Source organism: Mustela lutreola, chromosome 5, assembly GCF_030435805.1.
Source record: "Mustela lutreola isolate mMusLut2 chromosome 5, mMusLut2.pri, whole genome shotgun sequence".
Lineage (NCBI taxonomy): Eukaryota > Metazoa > Chordata > Mammalia > Carnivora > Mustelidae > Mustela > Mustela lutreola.
This window is the reverse complement of record NC_081294.1, coordinates 28,293,964-28,316,835: the sequence shown is the minus strand read 5'-3', so window position 1 is coordinate 28,316,835 and position 22,872 is coordinate 28,293,964. Positions and strand designations below refer to the sequence as shown.

Sequence of the window (22,872 nt, the reverse complement as noted above, 5' to 3'; positions counted from 1 at the left end):
TCCTTGGATCACCATGAACACTACTCTGCCCCCTTATCTTGCATATCCCCATCCTCCACATCAATTTCAGACTCTGTTCACATTTTTACAAAAATGAAATTTTATATTGTTCCTAGGTGGAAGCCATTATCTCCTGCTGGACCGGGTATCTCAGATTCTTCAAGATCATGGTCATAATGTCACTATGTTTCTTCACATAGAAGAATTTTTAATCCCAGGTATGTTTTTTTATGAATCATTTCATTCTTCTATCCCAGAGAGACAGTGTCTTCTGTACAGCACTGCTTAGCACAAAATCTGTTTGAATCTAGCTATATTGAAAGAAGGGGAAAAATCTGTGTGTGTCTGTTTTTATGTTACCTGCTGGATATTATAATAGGCTGTATAGACCAGGACCCCACATGCCATAACTCCATGGCTTACCCCCTTACCTAGGTGTCACTTCATTTCAGGCAAACCTCCATACATGATTATGATCATTTTGATAATTGCTGCTCTGTGGTGTGCCTTTAATTGTATTGAACAGAACGGTTTAGTCATATTTCTAGCTTCTGTTATGTAAGGAGAGCTGTTCTTTCTCTTTTATAGGTTACTTTCTACTCTTGTTATGAGACCAGAACTTTAAGAAAGCTTCTTAAAAGAATGTCTTTTGGTCATATCCTAGGATCAGAATCTATCAGTGGGATGATCCTATTTTCTTGAGAAGTCACTGACTGTCCTTGACTTTGTGCATAGTGATGTTAGATGTTCTTGGGTCACTGGATCCAAAAAATTTGTAGCTAAGATGAAACTCATCAATCAGGTCAAGTCTCTTGTTGACAGACAGGAATATAGAGGACCGAAGAACTCAAAAGATTTGTTCATGTTCACATAGCAGGTGAATAATAGAGTTGGGTAGATCTGGAACTTTAACTCTGGGTTTCTCATTCAGAATTGCTGAAACTTTACTTAAAAAAACCCGAATTAATCATTTTTGATGAAAACAAATATGAGCAATTATGAACATTTGGAGTTGAACTTCAGGCTCTGTTACGGTTTAATCATCTAAATTGGCTTCTATTTTGTTCACTGGATATCCTTTCTATCCTTCCTATACACATCCCTTTGTTTATCAGTCTAATTGTGTATTTGCCTTGACTGACAACCATGGTAGTTGTAGTCCATGATTGTTTCATTTTGGTGATTTCTATGGATTGAGGAACTGCTGAAAGCTGTAGACATTCTACCTCTTTGACAAATATACCTACACTCAAAACTACTAACCATTCAGGGGACCCATGGATTCTTTTAGTCTTATTCTTGTTTCCAAGTTTTACTAGTCCAGAGTTTCTTGCAACATTTACCATTCACTGGGGATTTCTGAGGTTTTGAAATAGATTATTTTCTCTTCAGCAGTAGACCTTGGGGGAGGTCTGCAAATAAAGAAACATGTGATTGGGTTATTTTTGTTGACTTGATTGCACACTCAATATTGAAACTTTAGAACCTGCATTAACTGCCTGCTTGGATAACTTCCCCATAAGGTTTTTATTTATAACTTTCATGAATAAATGGCTGCAGAAAAACTCAGTTAGCTCCATTTTATATTGCTGAGACATAGGATTGTTCTAATCAATAACTGAAATCACAAGTTTAAGATGCCAATTTCAAATGGACTTAATTGTCTGCAATTCTGACTCTTCCTTTTCCTAAGAGAGCTTGTCATGCCTCTCCTTTTACCAGGTAGATAGATATTCCCCAGATGACAGTTCTTCTTTTGTATTGGGGATCTGTGCACTTACATCTTTGGTTCTCAGGGGGCTTGCCTACAAACATTTAAGTAAATTTCTGCCTGGTGGGATATTGTCCTGACCAGATAATTCCACCCCTTGAAGTCATTTAGTCCAGCTTTCTTTGGGTATGGAGGCAGGAGAGGAGATCAGTAGCTAATGTAAGGAAGCTCTATGTTGAAATTCAAGCTTTGATTAGACTCATGGGCTCCTTAGTTTATCTATGAAGCAGTGCTCACTTTAGCCCTGGGAGTTAAAAAACCCAGTATCTTAGTCTGCTGTTACCAAGGGGAGGTCAGTTTCTTATTGCTGGGGTCTATAGAGTTTAATAAATTACAACCATTATTTTCTTCTGAATTTTAGATCCTATTGAGAGAAATTACAGAAGTTGGATCAAAATGCACCTTTATCTAGCTGATCGGGGAGCTTTCCATAGATCTTCAATAACTCTCAAGACTGAGTAGTAGCTTGAGAAGAGGCTCTGTATAACCTCTGGGTTTTGTTGTGTTTCATTCTTTATGGTGCCTTGGGTAGTTTCTTCCCATGTTTGCACTGACCGTTCTCAGGAAGAACCCAACCCCAGAGCTTTCTCTCCCCATAACTCTCTTGTGGTATTCTGCCCTGTGAGTTCCAGCTGCCATGTCCTGCCCCAAATCTGATGTGCTCCCTCAGGGAGATGGCCAGGCCAGATCTGGGTATCTCCTTCATGAGCTCTATCTTGGAAGTTTTCTCCAGCTGTCCACAAATATCCTGTACTACCTGGGTTGCAATGTCTAAAAACCATTTTAGCATGTATTTGGTCTGGTTTTATTTAGTAAAGAATTTCAATATGGTCCTGTCATCTTCTTGTGGGCACAGATTGAAGTTCCTTATCTTCATTATTTAAACCATTGTATGGAAATAATATTTTCAATTTGTTACCTTTGGATATATACATATGATAACATATGTCTGTATTTATACCTGTGAAACTATCAACATTGTCAAGATAACAAATATATTTGTTCCTCACTAGAAGATGTCTAATGTCCTTCTGCAATCTCCCCTCCTGACTCTCCCACCTTTCCATTCCCATTTCCTAATGATCCCCAATATGTCACCCTATGTCAGATTGTATCATATAGATTTTATAGAAATCAGATCACAATTATGCTGTCTCAGATTTTGGTTTATTGAACTCAACAAAAAGTATTTTGTGATTCATTTATAATGTGTGTATGCATAGTTCACTCACTTTTATTGCTGAATAATGTTCAATGTATTTATTGCCACAATGTTTTTATTTATTTGCTTGTTGATGGGCATTAAGTGTGTCTCCTATTTGAGCTATTACAAATAAACCTGCTGTGAAGAGTTGTGTACAAGCCCGTGTATAAACATGTATTATCTTTTCTTTGGATTAATTGGTAGGAGTGCAGTAGCTGAACCGTATGTTAGGTGTATATTTCACTTTTGAAGAAAGGGCCACACCATTTCCCAAGAGGCTGTAACATTCCTTCTCACAGCAGAAGTGACTGCAAGTTCTATGCATACCACATCCTTGCCAATACTTGATAAGGTTAGTCTTTTCGCTTTTAGTCACCATTGTGTAAGTGTTTAGTTGTATTTCATGGTGGTTTTCACATGCATTTCCTTTATCACTAATGATGCTGTACATTTTTTTCATGTGCTTGTCATTCATTTATCTTTACTGGTAACTGTTTGCCAAATTTGCCATTCATAAATTGGGTTATTATTATAAATAGTTCTTATTATTGAATCTTCAGATATTTTGGATATAAGTCTTTTATCAGATATAAATCCGCAAATATTCTTTCCAATCCATGACTTATCTTTCACTCTCTTTGGAAGAGCAGAATATTTAACTCGATGAAGTCTAATTTCATGCTTCTGTGGCATGTATTGGTATGAATATATGATTTTTTTTTGCTTGTTTTGTCAAAATAATGAGTGACACTGATTTACAAGTGTTAAACTAACCTTTTGTCCTGGGAACGAATTCCACTTGGTCTCAATGTGTTTTCTCTTTTATGTAATTTTCGATGTAATTTGTTCAATTTTGGTTTAAATTTTATATCCGTGTCCATGTGGTTCCATGGTTCTCTGATTTTCTTGGGATTTTTTTCTTTCTTTTTTCTGGCAATATTATCAGTGCATTAGTTTCCTGACAGAGTGAATTGGATAGTATTCCTCTTTCACTTTTCTGGAAGACTTTGGGTAAAACTATTGTTTCTTCTGAAATTGTTGTAGCCACCCTGAGAGACTGTTGTTGATTTCTAACTTCTCCCCACCCCAAAGTTAGATTGGAATGTTGAGATTTATAGCCTTGTATACACACAAAGAGGTTATAAAGTGGTTTATTAGGGGCTCCTGGCTCACTCAGTTGGTAGAGCATGCAACGTTCAATCTTGGGGTTGTGGGTTTGAGCCCTTACTTTGGATGCAGAGATTACTTAAACATAAAATATTTAAAAATATGCAATGGCTTATTAATAACATAATCAGGCTTCATGGAGAGAGTAAAGAAAGTCTCAATCTGGTCCAAACATACATTGAGAGAGCAGGGAAAAGAGGATGCTTTTGGGCTTTTATGGTAGTCGGTGGTGGGGCTGGAATGGGTGTTTCCCTTCATGTTTGACTGATGATGAGAACATCCTGTTTCATTTATTTCAGTTGGATCTTTTATAAGAAAGTCGATTATGGCATTTTATGAGACCTGCTGCCTGAGGCTGTTGAGGGAGCTGAATGTTTCACTGAATGTCTTGTTCAAAAGACCAGCATTGTGCATGTAGAGAAATGAAGCAGTGCCTTGGTCATTCATAATCAGTAATGTCTGAAAATCTGTAGAGGATAAGGAGTCTTGCTTCATGCTGTGTGTTGTGTCTTTGGTGTGTGGAGACACATGTGTAACCTTCAGGTATATTTTGGATATCTATATGGCAAGAGTTTCTGTGCTCTTTACCCAAATGGAACAACCTTTTGTCTTTATAGGTCTCTTTGGAATGTCTTTTTCTTCTTTTAGTTAACTTTGGTAGTTTCTGTCTTTAAGAATTTGTCCATATCACCCGTTCTCCTATAGTCCTTTTCATTTCTGTGTGGTAATTAGTGGTGTTCCTTCTTTCATCTGTGGTGCTAATAATTTGTATCTTTCTTGTTTGTAAATGTTCTTGATATTTTCAAAAAACTGGCTCTGCTTTTATTGACTTCTGTTGGTTTTCTATTTCCAATTTCATTAGTTTCCCCCAGTCTTTGTCAATTTCGCCTTCTGTTTGAGGTTTAGTACACTTTCTTCGCTGGTGTCTTAAGGTGGAAGAATAGGGTATTGATTTGATAACTTCCTTTTTAAGATAAGCACTAAAACTCCAAGTTCCCTTTTAACCGCTGCTTTTGGCATCCCATAGCTTTTGGTGTGTTGTATACCATTTTTAATTTTTTGTAAGTATTTTATGATTTCCCTTGTAATTTCTCTTTGATATGTGCATTATTTATAAGGATGTTAATTTCCATAATTTGTGAATTTTCTGTTTTCTGTCTGCTGTTGATTTCTTTTCTTTTCTTTCTTTCTTTTTTCTTTTTTTGCTGTTGATTTCTAACTTCATCCTGGTGTGGTTAGATAGCCTGTGATAAGTATGTTTTAACACCTATTGAGACTTATTGTGGCTAAACAATGGACTCTGCTGAAAAATGTCCTATGTACTCTTGAGAACAATGTGTATGCTGCTGTTGGGCAGAGTGTTCTGTGTATGTCTATTACACCAAGTGGATCAATGTGTGTACGTCTTCTGTCTCCTAACTGATCTTCTTTCTGGTTTTTCTATCTATTATTGAAGAGTGGATATTGAAATATCCAGCTGTCAGTTATTGCTTTAGCTATTTTTATGGTCTCTCATTAGGTGAATATGTGCTTATAATAGTCCTATCTTCTTGCTGTGTTGAACATCTATTAATATTTAATGTCCTTCTTTGTTTCTTGCAATCTTACTTGATTTAAAATCTGTTGTGATTGATATTTGGTCATCTGCTTTCTTTTGCTTATTCTTCACTTAGAATTTCTTTTCCCATCATTTTCCTGTCTGTCTGTCTCATTGGACCTACAGTGAGTCTCTTGAACACAGTATGTACAGTTGGATCATGTTTTTCTTTGTGTGGGTGTTTATAGGCTTTTTGTTTTTGTATTTTTAAAAATACATTTAGTTTTTTGGGAATAATGGTAGATTTACAGGAAAGCTGCAAAGATAGTACAGGAAGGTTCCACAGACCCCATCCTCTTTTTTCCATTGTTAGTCCCATTTTATTTTTAATTTTTTAAAGTATTACTTTTTATTGAAGTATAGTTGATACATAATGTTTCAATAGTTTCAGGTATGTGACATATTGATTTGTCAACTGTTCATGTTATGAAGTGTTCACCACAAGTATGGCTTGCATCTGTCACCTCACAAGGCTATTACATTTGGATTATATATATATATTTAATTTAATTTAATTTTTTCAGTGTTCTAAGATTCATTGTTTATGCACCACACCCAGTGCTCCATGCAATATGTGCCCTCCTTAATACCCACCAGGCTCACTCACCCCCCATCTCCCTCCCTTCCAAAACCCTTAGTTTGTTTCTCAGAGTCCACAGTTGCTCATGGTTCATCTCTGCCTCCGATTTCCCCCAATTCACTTTTCCTTCCCTTCTCCTAATGTCCTCCATGTTATTTCTTTTACTCCATAAGTAAGTGAAACCATATGATAATAGACTCTCTCTGTTTGACTTATTTCACTCAGCATAATCTCCTCCAGTCCCATCCATGTTGATACAAAATTGGGTATTCATCCTTCCTGATGGAGATGTAATATTCCATTGTATGTATGGACCAGATCTTTATCCATTTGTCTGTTGAAGGACATCTTGGCTCTTTCCACAGTTTGGCGACTGTGGCCATTGCTGCTGTGAACATTGGGTACATCTGTTTTTGTCCATTGTGTCAATGTCTGTCTTTTCATTGGAGAGTTTAATCATGTTCACTGGATGTAATTGCTGATAAGGAGAAACTTCTGTCCTTTTGATACTTGTTTTCTATATATCTTATAGGTTTCTTGTTCTTCACTTTCTCTATTACCATTTCTTTTGTGTTTAGCTGATTCTTGTGAAATGTTAAATTCTTGTGCCATTCCTTTTGTGTATGGCTATAGTTATTTTTTATGTGTGTTACGATGGGGATTTAATTTAACATGCTAAAATCTATGCTACTCACATTTTAATTTATAACAGTTTAACAAAATTCAGAAATTCTCCTCATATAATGTTTTTTCATCCCTTGCATCATTGATATCACAAAATTACATTTTTTTTACATTGTGTGCCCCAAACATAAACTATCATTAATTTAAGTGTGTTAGTACCTTAAATTACAGAGAAAACTTGGAGTTACAAAGTTTAAATACTTGTTTTCAAACTAATAATATATTTTTTACAAAAATGTACTATTTTCAAAAAACATGTAGAAAGTTCAAGTCAAGTTAGAAAGCATTGCCATAATACTAGCTATCTAATTCCCTATGCATTCACCTCTATTAAAATCTTTATTTTTCCATATCTCTTGAGTTACTATCTGGTGGCTTCCTTTTTCCCAGGAGGGCTCCCTACTGTCAGTGTAGGCCTGGTGGTAACAACCAACTTTAGCTTTTGTTTACCAGGAATGTGTTAATAGGAATGTCACTTTTGAAGTGTTGCCAGATACTGAATTTTTTGTTGATCATTCTTTTTCTTAGCACTTGGAATATATTAGCCCACTGCCTTCTGGGCACCAAAACTTCTGATTAAAAATCTGTTGATAATTTTAGGGGTGCCTGGGCAGTTCAGTTGATTAAGCATCTGACTCTTGATTTTGGCTCAGGTCATGATCTCAGCGTTGTGAGATCCATCCCTATGGCTGGCTCCATGTTGGCAAGGAAACCGCTTGAGGTTCTCTTTCTCTCTCTTTCCTTGGATGCCTATCCTCCCTCCATAAAAAGAAATCTATTCTTCATCTCATTGACATCCTTCAGAAAAAATTTTGTTGAGTAAATCAGTCATTTGTATGTGATGAGTCACTTTTCTCTTGCTGCTTTTATTATTTTTACTTTTTAAGTTTAAATTCAATTAGCCAGCATATAGTACATCATTAGTTTCAGATATAGCATTCAATAATTCCATATAATTCAATTCCAGTTGTATATAACACCAGGGCTCATCATTTTACATGCCCTCTTTTGCTGCTTTTACTATTCTCTCCTTATCTTTCTAAATTTTAATTATAATGTGTCCTGGTGTGGGTGTCTGAGTTCATTTTCCTTGGAGTTTATTGAGTTTCCTGGATGTTTCTATTCATATCTTTCACCCAGTTTATGGGATTTCAGCCATTATGACTTAAAATATTCTCTCTATTCCTTTCTTTCTGTCTTCTTCTTCTGAGCATCCACAATGCATATGTTGGTCCCTTAGGCTGTGTTCTTTTTTTCAGTGTTTTAACGTTCTGTTCTTTGCATTTGATAATTTCCATTGTCTTATTTTCAGGTTCACAGATTATTTCTTCTCTCCCTCAAATCTGCCTTTGAATCCTCCTAGTGAAATTTTCATTTCATTTATTACATTTTTCAGTGCCACAATTTGTTTTTGAAATTTTTTTAGATTTTCTATGCTTTATTGATATTTCTACTTTGCATACATTTTTTGTAACCTTCTCTCCATTTTCCTTTAGTTGCCTGGGAATCTTCAAAGCTGTTATTTTAAAGTCATCGTCTAGTATATCTGCCATCAGGTCTTTCTCAGGGACAATTTCTATTGATTTATTATTTTTCTCTGAATGGGCTTCAGTTTCCTGTTTCTTGGTGTGTCTTATGATTTTTGTTGAAAACTGACCAATTGAATTTAACAATGTGTTAAATCTGGAGATGAGACTCTCCTCCCTTCTACAGAGTTTGCAGGTTTTTGCTATTAATTTGCTTATTACTTTTGTATTGTGATTGTGTCAGGTTGCCTTTGTGGCGAGGCTCAACCTGAGGTATAAATTTTGGTACTTTCAGATCTTTTCTGAAAGATCTTTCAAGCATTTTCTTGGGCACAGATGGACAATTGTCATCTAGGTGCAGAGACAGATTCTTGGTTCTCCCCCATCTTCCTAGAATATTTACCACTACCTTCTGACCAACTTTTCTGTTCAGCATTTATGTATATTTAGTTGAATTTGTGTGTGTACATATAAAATAAAATTTTGACCAGTTTCTGTTTGAATGTGTGTCCAGGAAAGCTCTTATACTCTCATGCTGGAAGTGAGCCCCAACAATTATTTCTTGATGGTGTCAGGGATGGAAAGACCTTCAACTGACAGGTAACTCTTCACAGGAATTCAACTGAGGTGCCACGGCTTGTGCTTTGTGTAGGGCAGCAGCACATCCCTCTTGTGAGCTCCTGTGTGAATGTTTGTGTCCTGAGTGCCCGTGCTGGATGAATCTCTGCAAAAGGAGGTTGTCCTTGATGCAATGTCATACATGTACTTCTGGAGAAAACTGAATGCGGTTAAGGTCTTGCCGGGAAAGCTTGTGTGCAGGTTGTTGAGGTAGTCCATAAGAAAGCAGTTACAAATGATTTGTCTCCTGCCAAGGTGAAGGTGAGGAGACACTGCAGCTGAGAGCTTGTTGAAATAGGAATTGATTGCCAAATAGAAATCATTGCCAAATCTATGCATGTAAAGCATCTATTAGTACTTAAACATAGTCTGCAATTTCAGTAATAATTAGAAATGGGGGGTCTTAGTATGCTACATCATGTCCATAGCCTTATAGTAATCCACTGCAAGGCATCATTACTTCTTTTCTGGTTTAAGAATAGTCTGAATTAGGCTATTAAAATTTTATAAATTAGAGAATCAGTGGAGATAATCACTCTTTGCTTAACATATTCTACGTAATGGTTAAATCTTATTATAATCCTTAAAGATACTCTTTTAATATATATTTGGGTGTATTAACAGTTTTAATATGTTGGGAAGATCCAAAGGGTCCCTTTTTGTCAAAATTACTGTAAATGCTAAAACCTTAATTTTATTTTTGTTAATGACTTGTTACATAAGAGCAACCATAGCCACCAGGAGATAGTATAAAAAATGGCTATTATGACTATGGGATATTTAGTCCCAGTAGTTAAGACAGGGCATGCAAATCTGTCCTCTATAACTAATATTTTTGACTCCTTAGAGTACAGGAATTTCTTTGATAAATTCAGTGAGCTTTTCTTATGTATCTGTTATTTTTGCCCAAGTATTCATTAAGACGATTAAGGTTTGTCATTGGTATATCTCATTCAATGTTTAAAGTAATTTAGAAGCTTTGATGTAGAGGACAAAAGCCATTCTGTGCTTTTCTTCTGTTCTAAAGGCTTTTTACAAGTAATGTTAAATTCCACATGTATCAAAGCTGAGACCTCTGTTTTATTTTCTTTCCTGACTTTCCCACCGTGCTTTCCGCCTGTCTTTCCTCTTTGTTTGGGTTGTTGTTAGATGTGTTTTGGGTCCGTGTTTGTTCTAACCTGCTCATATTTTTAAATTTCTCCCTCGGAGCACCCCAATTAGTATCATCAAGGCTAGGTAGCAGTGCCTTGCTAGCAGTGATTTTGAGAGACCTGAGATTGAGTTTGAATGAACCTGTTGAGTTAATCTCCATGGGGGTGTCATCAGTGTTTTTCCCTGTTCCTCTTTTTTTTTTTTTTTTTTTTTTTAGGGAAAAACATTTTATGATTATGGATTAGAAAAACTAATATTGTTAAAATGTATACTACCCAAAACATGTAGTGCAATCCCTATCAAAATGCTAACAGCTTTTTCTTTCCCAGAACTTGAACAATCTTCAAATTTATATGGAACTATGAAAAGGATGCAGGGTAGGCAAAGCTGTCTTGAAAAAGGAGAACAGAGTTGGAAGTATCATAAAAAATAACATGGAGGACAAGGGAAGGGAGTTGGAGGAAATTGGAAGGGGAGGTGAACCATGAGAGACTATGGACTCTGAAAAACAATCTGAGGGGTTTGAAGCAGCGGTGGGTGGGAGGTTGGGGGAACCAGGTGGTGGGTATTAGAGAGGGCACAGATTGCATGGAGCACTGGGTGTGGTGCAAAAACAAGGAATACTGTTATGCTGAAAATAAAAAAAGAAAAAGAAAAAGAAAAAGAAAGCTGCTTTGTACATTAAGAAAAAAAGTAGAAAGATCACAACTGCACAAGCTAACCATACACATACACGCTGTTCCTCTTTTATTTATTATTTTTTTTAATTTTTTAATTTTTTATAAACATATACTTTTATCCCCAGGGGTACAGGTCTGTGAATCACCAGGTTTACACACTTCACAGCACTCACCAAAGCACACACCCTCCCCAATGTCCATAACCCCACCCCCCTTCTCCCCACCCCCCTCCCCCCAGCAGCCCTCAGTTTGTTTTGTGAGATCACGCTGTTCCTCTTTTAATCAAGGTTTTCTTTAAGCTAAAGAGATATAATCGGCAGTGGTAGCAAAAGCATTTTCTAGGTTTGTAGAGTTATTTCTACTTTTGTAGGTGTGGATCTCTTCCTACCTATGACATGGTGACTGTCCTTCTTCACACCATTCATTGTACTTGTAAACTGGAATCAGTCTTACCCAGAGCACTGTTCATAATGGGGACAGTACTTGAGACACGCAACCATGGGTCACAGGTTAATGTACTATGTACTATGTAGTCTAGTGTCAATCATGGCTCATGCTGGGATTCAGAAGCACAATCTAAGCTAACACAGAAAACAGGTTTGGTGAGACACATGGCCCCGGCCACTGAAAGGCTACTCCCATACTTTTGTCCCCAAATGCCAATTATGGAAGCTTCTGAGTAGGGAGGAGGTGAAGATTCCCCTACTTGGGTCTGGTTTGCTTGGCTTGAAACTCCTCCTCACTTAAGAGATGGCATGTTGAGGCTTTCTTCTCTGTTTGCCAAGATATGTCCCAGAAGTTTAAGGGGGGGATAGAACTTGAAAGCTGTCATCAGTCCAACCTCAAGAATGGTGTCAGACTCCTTTACACATGACTTATGGGAGAAATTCTGGGATGTGAAGTAGGGCTGCAGAAGACCGCTTTTTAAAATCTAGAGTTTGGTAATTCTTTTGGCAGAGTGAAAAACCTGTGCATATATCACTTTAAATTTTAATGAAAATGATTTCTTTTTATAGGTGGGAAATGCCTGGGAAGCTGGGATAAAACATGTATTTAGATATGAAGTGTACCATTCACTATATGTACACTCTGGACCAATTATCTGGTACTCTTTTCTCACCTATAAAATGGTGACTAGTTACACCTTTAAGTGCAAACTTTAAACAGAAACTTCTCTTACTTTAAAATGAGTAAAAGTGACTATCATTATATCGTTCTCAATAAAGTTTAGCAGGTTGCATGATTGAAGAAATGAGAAAGCAGAAATACCAAACCAAACCAGTTCAAAAAGCAAACATTTGAATATATATATACAATCCTTGGAGTAAACAAACACGTTATCATCATGTCATTGTTAATTAGGGTTGTATGGTATCATTAAACATTTTCTTATTGGTGTTTTATTTTTAATTTTAATTTTTTTTTTTTTTTAGAAAAGAGAAACATTTCGTACAAAGTTATCAGTTGGCTTCCATCTGAAGATCATAGAAAAGAATTTAAGAAACTTTTTGATTTCTTTGTGACAGAAGCTTTGCTTGGCAGGTAATTTCTTTTATTCTCTGAATGAAACACTTGCCACTTTAGTGATAGAAATGAATGGTTGCATGAATGGATGCTTGCATGTATAGATGGATGAGTGAATGGTTGGTGGCAGTGGATGGATGGAGTAGATGAGTTTTGCACCCCCAAACATTCAGTCTTTGTACTGTTGCTATTCCACTGCAAACGTATGTATTTTCATATAGTGAGGGAATACATGTATGTATTTCCATATAGTGAGGATTCCTTCTGGATCTTCCAGGCAACATTTCACCTAGATATTTGTTTTCATACTCTACAACAAAGAAGGTGGTTTAGACAACTTAAATTTCTCATTGTTGTTAGGCAAGTGAGACCCACCATGTAATACTTATTTATCCTCTCTTACCCTCACATAAATTCAAGAATAGAAAGATGCTTATGAATATATATATTTTTAAAGATTTTCTTATGTATTTGACAGAGAGAGAGAGAAAGAGAGAGAGAGAGATTACGAGTAGGCAGAGAGGCAGGCAGAGAGAGAGGGGGAAGCCAGGCTCCCAGTTGAGCAGAGATCCTGATGTGGGGCTTGATCCCAGGACCCTGTGATCATGACCAGAGCTGAAGGCAGAGGCTTAACCCACTGAACTACTCAGGCACCCTGAATATTGTTTTTTTAATACCTTCAACCACTGTCTTTTAAACTCATTTGAAAAACCAAGTATCTTGGTGATACAAAATGAGTGAATAACCTGAGAGTAGTGTTCATTACCTGGGAAATATAGTAAGTTGTCACTTATCATGTTATAGGGAAAAGATACAAATTCATTCCTGCTGGGTTAATACAGTGGCCTCATCTCTATCTCCCTTCTTTCCATAGAAATTTTATTTGCTACAAGGTGATTCTAAAATCTGGCTTTTTCCATAAATCCTTTTTCCTTAGTCAGACTAGAAGACTAAATTCTCTCATCTATAAGAGATCTGATCTAAAGTTCTCATTTGAAACTTTGTCTATTTTATCTTGTGTTGCTACTCACATATTTAAAAATTATATGTCTTGTCTCTTCTACCTCACTTGATTATTTTAGAGACCAGTTTTATATACATGTTAGATATGGTATAATATGTGAAGCACAGCACTTTCCTGTATTTATTCAATGGATTAACTTAATTTCCAATATGATTAATGCTCTACTTTTAAAGAATTTGTACTTCATATCTTGAATTTTCAATGATATTAACCAATATTTCTTTATATAAAATCTTTTATAATGTAATAGAGAATAATTTCAGCTAATCATCTATTGTCACATGAAGGTGATTTTAAATCCCATGTATATCTGCATATTGCTAATAAGCTCTCACCTATGGTCCTTCTTTAAGTGGGCTGGTAGGGTAGAATGTTGCACAGGTTACAGGTTTGCTGGGCCTTGGTTCTCTCAGTCCTTCATTCAATAGGAGGCCCATGGGTCTCCAAAGCACCTGGCCTATAACCTCTCATCAAGAATATTCTCATCTATCACCCATATGCTGTATAAAAAAGGTCATATTCTTTGCAGACACTGATGGCAAAACATTGAAAGACTAATTCCTGGAATAGTGCCATAGAGAAGAGTCTTAATAGGTAGTGGTAAAATTTTAGCATGAACTTTTGTGAATACTCCAGCTGGCATGAAATGGAAGGATAATAGTTAGATTTGAATAGGCTTTTATTTTTGTTTGTTTAAAACTGTTAATCTCTTTAGGTAGGAAGAGATAAATCTCATGTTCAACTTAAGATTTAGATTCTAATACTACTGTCAGAAAGTTCCTTGTATGAGACAATCTGTCAAATTCAGGATATACCCAGTTTCAAATAAATGAATATTGATGCCATGAAGTTATTTCCATAGTTTGGTTAGGAAACAGGATAGTCAGTCACTTGTAAGATGTCAGTATGAAACTTCAACAGAAGAAATGAAACAAATTAACTTCAACAGAACATCACAGAATGTATCAGCTAGACATGGGACTCTGAGATCTACTAGTGACAGAGAATGTTTTCGATGTAGAATGACCTTAAAAAGAACAAAGTAAATCAAAACAAAAAGATGAACTAGAAGGACCATGAATTAACTTTACTAGTGCATACATATGGATTGGCCAGAGAAAGGGGAGGGGAGGAAGTGAGAACATTTTAGAAAGCAGAAACACCCAGAGCAGAGTGATGAGAACAGAGTATTCATTAGACACTGGTAAATTATGTGGGCTAATGCCAGATATGATCTTACTTACCTGGGATATGTTCTTTGAGCCAAAGATTCTCTTAAACTTTGTGAAATTACAGCTCCAATGAATATTTGCCATTAGTTTTTTTACAGGGAAACACCTGACAATTTTTTTAAGTTAATGGTACAACTGGGAATCCAATGCAGTGATTTGCTCAAGAGAGGTGATATCATGGATTCCCTGAAAAATGAGAACTTTGACCTGATATTCATTGAAGCATTTGACTTCTGTTCTTTCCTGGTTGCTGAGAAGCTTGGGAAGCCATTTGTGGCAATTCTTCCCACACAGTTTAACACTTTGGACCTTGGGCTACCAAGCCCTGTGTCTTATGTTCCAGTATTCCATTCCATAACTGACCACATGGACTTCTGGGGAAGACTGAAGAATTTGTTGAAGTTCTTTGGTGTTTCCATGAAGCAATGGCAAATCCAGTCTATATTTGACAACACCATCAAGGAACATTTCCCAGAAGGTCCAAGGCCAGTTCTGTCTCATCTTCTATGGAAAGCAGAGCTGTGGTTTGTTAACTCTGACTTTGCCCTTGAGTTTGCTCGGCCTCTACTTCCCAATACTGTATATGTTGGAGGCTTAATGGTGAGACCTGTTAAACCAGTACCACAAGTAAGTGAAACCTTAGCTCTCAATATGGACTTCATGGAGAGCTCTTTAATGCAGAACTGGTGTCTCCCCTGCCAGTAGGAACTGGGAGTGATGTAGTGTGAGAAAGACAACAATGAGAATATATATTTTAATTTATTTTATACTATAAATACATATTTATTTTTATATTTTTCTAGTCTATTTTTCGTATTTGATTTCATTTCAAATTTGATTTTATTGTGGTAAAAACAATATGAGATCTACACCCTTATCAAATTTTTAACAGTACAAAATATAATTATTTACTGTAGGGATCATGTGTACCTCACATCTGTAAGATATTATTCATCTTGCTTACCTGAAACTCTTCCTCCATGGAATAACAACTACCCTTTTCCCTCACCCTCCTACCCTTAGAAACCAACTCCCACTTTTGATTCTAAAATGTGACTATATTTGATGCTTTCTATAAGTTAATTTATACAGTATTTGCTATTCTGGCTTATGCCGCTTAGCATAATTTCCCTAAGATTCGTTTTCTCATATTGGAAAATTTCCTCCTTGAAGGGTAAGCAATAGGTAGTATTCCATTATATACATACAATATATACATATTGTATACATATACAACATATACATATTGTATATGTATATATACATATATATCTATATGTATATATATCACAGTTTCTTTACCCACTTATCTTTTGAATGTACATTGTTTCTTACCACATCTAGGCTATTGTGAATAATGCATCAATAAACATGGGAATACAGATATCTCTTTGAGATCTTTATTTTCATTCTCTTGAGTATAGAAAGAGAATCAGATTGCTCCATCATATGGTGGTTCTATTTTTAATTTTGCGGGGAATTTCCATACTGTTTTCCATAGTGCCTTCACCATTTTTCATTCCTAACAACAGTATATGATAGTTGTTTTTTCTCCATATCATTAACACGTCTTCTGTTTTTTAGTAATAACCATACCAATAGGTGTGAATTCATATCACACTGTGGTATTGATTTGTATTTCCCTGATGACTAGTGTTGCTGAGCATTTTTTCATATATGTGTTTGCCATTTGCATGTTGTCTTTGGATGCATGTCTATTTCAGTCCTTAGCCTACTTTTTAATGGGGTTATAAGATTTTTTAATTTTTTTGTTATGGAGTTGTAGACTTTTCCTATACATTTTAGAGATTAATTTCTTATCAGGGATAGTTTGTAGTATTTTCTATTCTGTACGTTGTCTGTTACCTTCTTGATTTTTTCTTTTACCGTGCAGAAGCTTTTTAGTTTAGTTTAATGTAGTCCTAGTTGGTTTTATGGTTGTTGTTTGTTTTGGTGTTTGTTCATTTTGAATTTGATATTTCATTTTCTTTTGCATTGTGCTATATCACTGAAATCATTGTTAAGACCAATGCCATGAAAGTTTTCCCCTATGTTTTCTTCTAAGAGCTTTGTAGTTTCTTACATTTAAATATTTAAATCTTTAATCCATTTTGAGTTAAGTTTTTTGTATGGTGTAAGGTGAGGGTCGATTTTATTCTTGTTCATGTGAATATCCAATGCTGGGGGTAGGGATTCTGATCAGATGGTGTTTTCAAAGCTATTTGCTGTATTCAGTGAGACTGGTTATACATTTGCCTGGGGTAGAGTTCATCTTCAATTCTTTAAATATATATATATATTTAATATTTCTTTTGGGGAGTGAGAGCATGGAGCTTCTTATTCTGATGTCATGCTCTACTCTTTTCAATTTTAAGTAATAGATTTATATTAAACTTATAATTATCAAAAGACAACAAAGCTGATTTTAAATGGTCTCTTGGCTGGCAGATCTTTGGTGTAGTGTTGGATGGAGTCAAAATAGAGCCAGATATGACAATAGAGTAAAGGCTGTGAGCTGGGGACAACCAAATAATGCAGACGAAGAAGAAACGAATTTTTTGAATAATCGACAAAAGTGTATTAACACTCATTTTTAGAGGATTAAATCAGAACTTCTTAAGAATCATCTAGGCGTAGTTATATACTAATTAATACCACACAAAACAGACTATATCATAACTTTGCAAGAGATAAGGATATTTTATAAAATAACAAAATCAGTCAATGTAATACAACATGTCATTAGAATGAAGGGAAGAAAAAAAATCATGTCAAGAGGTGCAGAAAAGATTTTTTTCCTTTTTTTAAACTTTTTAAAATTTATTTTTTATTTATTGTCAGCATAAGAGTATTCATTATTTTTGCACCACACCCAGTGCTCCATGCAATCTGTGCCGTCTATAATACCCACCACCTGATACCCCAACTTCCCACCACCCGTGACTTCAAACCCCTCAGATTGTTTCTCAGAGTCCATAGTCTCTCATGGTTCACCTCCCCTTCCAATTTCCCCTAACTCCCTTCTCCTCTCTAACTCCCCATGTCCTCCATGCTATTTGTTATGCTCCACAAATAAGTGAAACCATATGATAATTGACTCTCTCTGCTTGACTTATTTCACTCAGCATAATCTCTTCCAGTCCCATCTATGTTGCTACAAAAGTTGGGTATTCGTCCTTTCTGATGGAGGCGTAATACTCCATAGTGTATATGGACCACATCTTCCTTATCCATTCGTCTGTTGAAGGGCATCTTGGTTCTTTCCACAGTTTGGCAACCGTGGCCATTGCTGCTATAAACATTGGGGTACAGATGGCCCTTCTTTTCATGACATCTGTATCTTTGTGGTAAATACCCAGGAGTGCAATTGCAGGGTCATAGGGAAGCTCTATTTTTAATTTCTTGAGGAATATCCACACTGTTCTCCAAAGAGGCTACACCAACTTGCTTTCTGACCAACAGTGTAAGAGGGTTTCCCTTTCTCCACATCCCCTCCAACACATGTTGTTTCCTGTCTTGCTAATTTTGGCCATTCTAACTGGCATAAGGTGATATCTCAATGTGGTTTTAATTTGAATCTCCCTGAGGGCTAGTGATGATGAACATTTTTTCATGTGTCTGATACAAAACTAACTCCTTTTCATGATAAAAATACTCACAGAGCTAGGGGTAGAAAGGTACTTCTTGAACATAATAAAGAGTTATGGTACACTCTCTGCATAACATTCATTATGATAGACTGCAATTGTGCTGCCTAAGATCAGTGGTCTGAGATGCCCTCCCATCACTGCTATTCAAATATGCCCTTGACAGAGCAAGTAGACAAGAAAAGGACAAGAAAGTCACCCAAATTGGAAAATGTAGAAATAGTTTGATTTTCATATGATGTAATTCTCTATGGAGAAAATCCCAAAGAATTCATATCCCAGAAAGAAACTACTAGATGTAATAAATGAGTTCAGCAAAGTTGCATGGGAAAATATCAATGTGCAATTATGTTCCATATGGCAGCTATGAGCAATCTGTAAATAAAATTAAGTAAACTATTCTATTTACAACAGGATCCAATTAAACTGAGGATTTGAAAGACATGTACACAGGACACTACAAAATAGCTGAAAGAAATTCTGGGAGACCTAAATAAATAGAAAGATATCTCCAGACCATAGATTGTGATACTTAATCTTATTAAGAGAATACTACTACTCAAAGTGATCTACAGATTTGATCTAATCCTTATCAATGGCTCAATGGCTTCTTCTTTTTATAGAAATGAAAAAGCCAATTTTCAAATTCATATGGTAATGTTATGAGACCTTGAATTGCCAAAAGAACATGAAGAAGAACAGTTCGATGACTCATACATCTGTGACCAATTCATTTTTGACAAGGGTGCCAAAACCATTCAAACAAGGAAAGAATAGTTTCTTTAGCAAATAATGTTGATTCTGCTAGATTTTTACATGAAAGAGAATGTATTTCAGGCTTCCTTACACTACATACTGAAATTAACTCAAAATGGATCAATGGCCTAAATAAAGAACTAAGAACCATAAAAATCTCAGAAGAAAGGAAAGGCATAAATCTGCATGGACTTGTAATTGGTAATGAATTCGTAGATGTGACGTGGGAAGCATGAGTAACAAAATGAAAAGTAGATAAATAGGACTTCATCAGGATTAAAACCTGCTCTGTATCAAAGGGCATTATGTAGAAAATGAAAGGACAACCTATCAGGTACAAGATAAGCATGTCCTCTTACTAGGCCCTCTTTGCCTCATACTGGAGGTCCTAGGTAAATAATAGCAAAGGGAATAATAGGCATATAGGTTAGGAAGGGATCAATAAAACTGCTTTTGTTCACAGATGACATGATGCTCCAATACAAAAATCTGAAAAAGAAAAAACAAATAAAAATTCCTGTAACTTTAGTAAGCAATTAGTGCAATGTCACAAGATACAAGTTTAATGTATAAAACCAGTCTTATATATAAACAATTCACAGAAGAATGTGAAATTAAAAACACTATGCAATTTATGTTAGCATCACCAAAATTGGGAATAAACCTAAAAAATATGTACAAGATCCATATATGGAAAACTACAAAGGTCTAATGAAGGAAATCAAAGATCTAAATAAGTGGAGAGAATATGTTCATAGATAGGAAGAGTCAATATTGTCAAGTATTTAGTTCTCTCTAAATTGATCAATACATTCAATGCAATCACAATAAAAATCTCACCAATTTATTTTGTAGATAATTATGCAATGATACTAAAATTAGCATGGAGAACCAAAATTCTAAAGAGCCAACCCAATATTGAAGATGAACCCAATATTGAACTTCAACCCAATTGAAGCCAACCCAATATTTAAGAAAGTTGGAGGGCTGACATTACCAACTTGATTACTTATTATAAAGCTACAATAATCAAGATGGAATGATATTGGCAGAAGATTAGGAAAAGAGTCAACATAACACAATAGAGAACCCCAAAATAGACCCACCTAAATTTAGTAAACTGATGATTCACAAAGAAGTAAGGATAATTGTATAGTGAAAACACAGACTTTCAAAAAATTGTGCAGGAAAAATGGATATCTGTGCACACACACACACACACACACACACACACACACAGTTAGGCCAAGATCATAGACACTTAAAGAAAATTAACTCCAATAGACCACAGACCTAAATATAAATGGCAAATGGTAATGTATAAATCTTTTAGAATGTGATATCAGAGAAAATCTAGATGAAATGGAGTGTGGTGAAAACTTTTAAATTGCAAAACCTAAGTTGTATTCTATACAGAAAAAGAAGTTGATCAGTGTGTGAAGCTGAAATTGAAATTTCTGTTCGGGATAGGCACTGTCAAGAGAATGAAAAGAGGAGCCACAAGAACAAGAACAAGAGAAAGTATTTGGAAGAGACCTATCTTTCATTTTTCCCCCTGCTTTAGTAGTTTATTAATAAGATTATAGTTACTGATTTCTGAATAGTTAACCACCTTTGCATCCCCGGATAAATCCTACTTGGTCACAATATATTCTCATTTTTAAAAATTTTATTGTGTTATGTTAGTCACCACATAGTACTTCATTAGTTTTTTTTAAATTTTTTTAAATTTATTTTCAGCATAACAGTATTCATTATTTTTGCACCACACCCAGTTTTTGATGTAGTGTTCCATGATTCATTGTTTGCATATAATACCCAGTGCTCATTGCAATACATTTCCTCCTCAATTTTTAAAACAGTTATTAAAATACACAAATAAGCACTTTATACACACAAATATACACAGTATACAAGAATGCTAGAATTTAACAGTAAAAAAAAACAATAATTTTTTAAATCCAGAAATAATGGAGGTTTTATTTTCCCTGTTTTATCCATAATTGACAAGAATGTTATTTTCTTATCATTAAACGTTTAATAGATTAATAGTGTTTTATGCTAACCTCTGGCACATTATTTATTTATTTATTATTATTATTTTTAAATTTTTTGACAAACATATAATGTATTATTTGTTTTAGGGGTACAGGTCTGTGATTTATCAGTCTTACACAATTCACAGCACTCACCATGGCACATACCTTCCTCAATGTCCATCACCCAGTCACCCCATTCCTCTCATTGCCCTCCCTTCTAGTAGCCCTCAATTTGAGAAGGCCAATAATTTTAAAATGGGCTAACCCCTCAACACAGAAGACAAACAGATGGCTAATAAGCATACAAAGGAGCCAATAGTAGAAACATTTCCCCAGCATCTACCTCAGCCTCCAGAAGATATGCTGCCTTTTACTGGGCCAGGACAGGAGCTGGCACTCTCCCAGGCACTAGCACCTCTGGTCTGGCATTGGAACACTCTGAAATGACCATATCTGCAACACCTAGAATGAGGGATGAGGTACTGGGGCCATGTTTTCAATGAAGGAAGAGATTCCCACCACCCCAACTTTGCTCTTCTATAAAACATTGTTATACATGTAAGTCCTAGATCTAGGTGTTGGTGCTACAGTATGCTCTGAGTTCCTCAAGGACAAGTTGGACTATTGTGGTAGTGACTGGACACCTACAGCTGTCTTCACATTCATCTGTGATTACTGAACGTGTTTATATGGTAGGATGTGTCTTTTTCTGGAAGAAGAAGTAGATGAGGTAGCTGAGGTAGATGCTGGGGAAATGTTTCTACTATTGGCTCTTTTGTATTCTTATTAGCCATCTGTCTGTCTTCTGTGTTGAGGGGATAGCCCATTTTTAAATTATTGGTCTTCTCAAATTGAGGGCTGCTGGAAGGAAGGAGAAATGACTTCAATACCACCAGACACAATGGATGACCAGAGTGCAGAGGGCACTGAGCTGTTCAGAGGCTTCAAGACAGTGAGGTCTAGGCACAGATAGGAGGTTTGTATTCAGCAAAAAGCCGACTTTCATTTCATGGCTGTCTAGGCTTTGATGAACAACTTTGTTCACCTCCTTTCTTTTCTTCCTTCTCTCTAGGAATTTGAGAATTTCATTGCCAAATTTGGAGACTCTGGTTTTGTCCTTGTGGCCCTGGGCTCTATTGTGAGTATATATCAGTCCCAGGAAGTTCTCAGGGAGATGAACAGTGCCTTTGCTCATCTGTCTCAAGGGGTGATATGGAAGTGTAATTCTTCTTATTGGTCCAAAGATGTCAAATTGTCTGCAAATGTGAAAATCATGGACTGGCTTCCTCAGAATGACCTCTTAGGTAAGAACTCTTCAGTTCTACTCCTCTCTTTCCATTTATTTATCTTTATTTTTTTTCCCATTTATTTATCTTTAAGTTTCCACTGCGGAACCCCACCAACATGAGGAAGGGCATCTAGTATCTAAAGATAATCTTGAGAGGACAGGAATGGAGCAGTTAGCTGGAGTTCTTGGGAAATCAGGCTCTGCTTCCCAAATGGCTAAACCTGCCATGTTTTCTTTCTTTCTATTCTAGTCCTGATACCTGTGGCCAGAAATGATATAATCATCAGGTTATTTTGACCCTACACTACTTGGCAAAGGCCAAGGTAGCCCAGACACAAATGAAGACAGTTTGTGAACTCTGAGAACATATATTGGGGTTCTTG

General features: G+C 35.9%; 1 protein-coding gene across 1 annotated transcript in view; it reads left to right on the top strand.

Annotated features, from left to right (window-relative positions):
* Window positions 1–22,872, top strand: part of LOC131831106 (UDP-glucuronosyltransferase 3A2-like) — a 41,259-nt gene that overhangs the window by 15,565 nt on the left and 2,822 nt on the right. Inside the window, exons 2-6 of the mRNA XM_059173337.1 lie at window positions 117–218; window positions 2,931–2,936; window positions 12,413–12,521; window positions 14,858–15,386; window positions 22,274–22,505. Of these exons, the coding sequence (XP_059029320.1) occupies window positions 117–218; window positions 2,931–2,936; window positions 12,413–12,521; window positions 14,858–15,386; window positions 22,274–22,505 (978 nt within the window). The remainder of the gene's footprint in view (window positions 1–116; window positions 219–2,930; window positions 2,937–12,412; window positions 12,522–14,857; window positions 15,387–22,273; window positions 22,506–22,872) is intronic.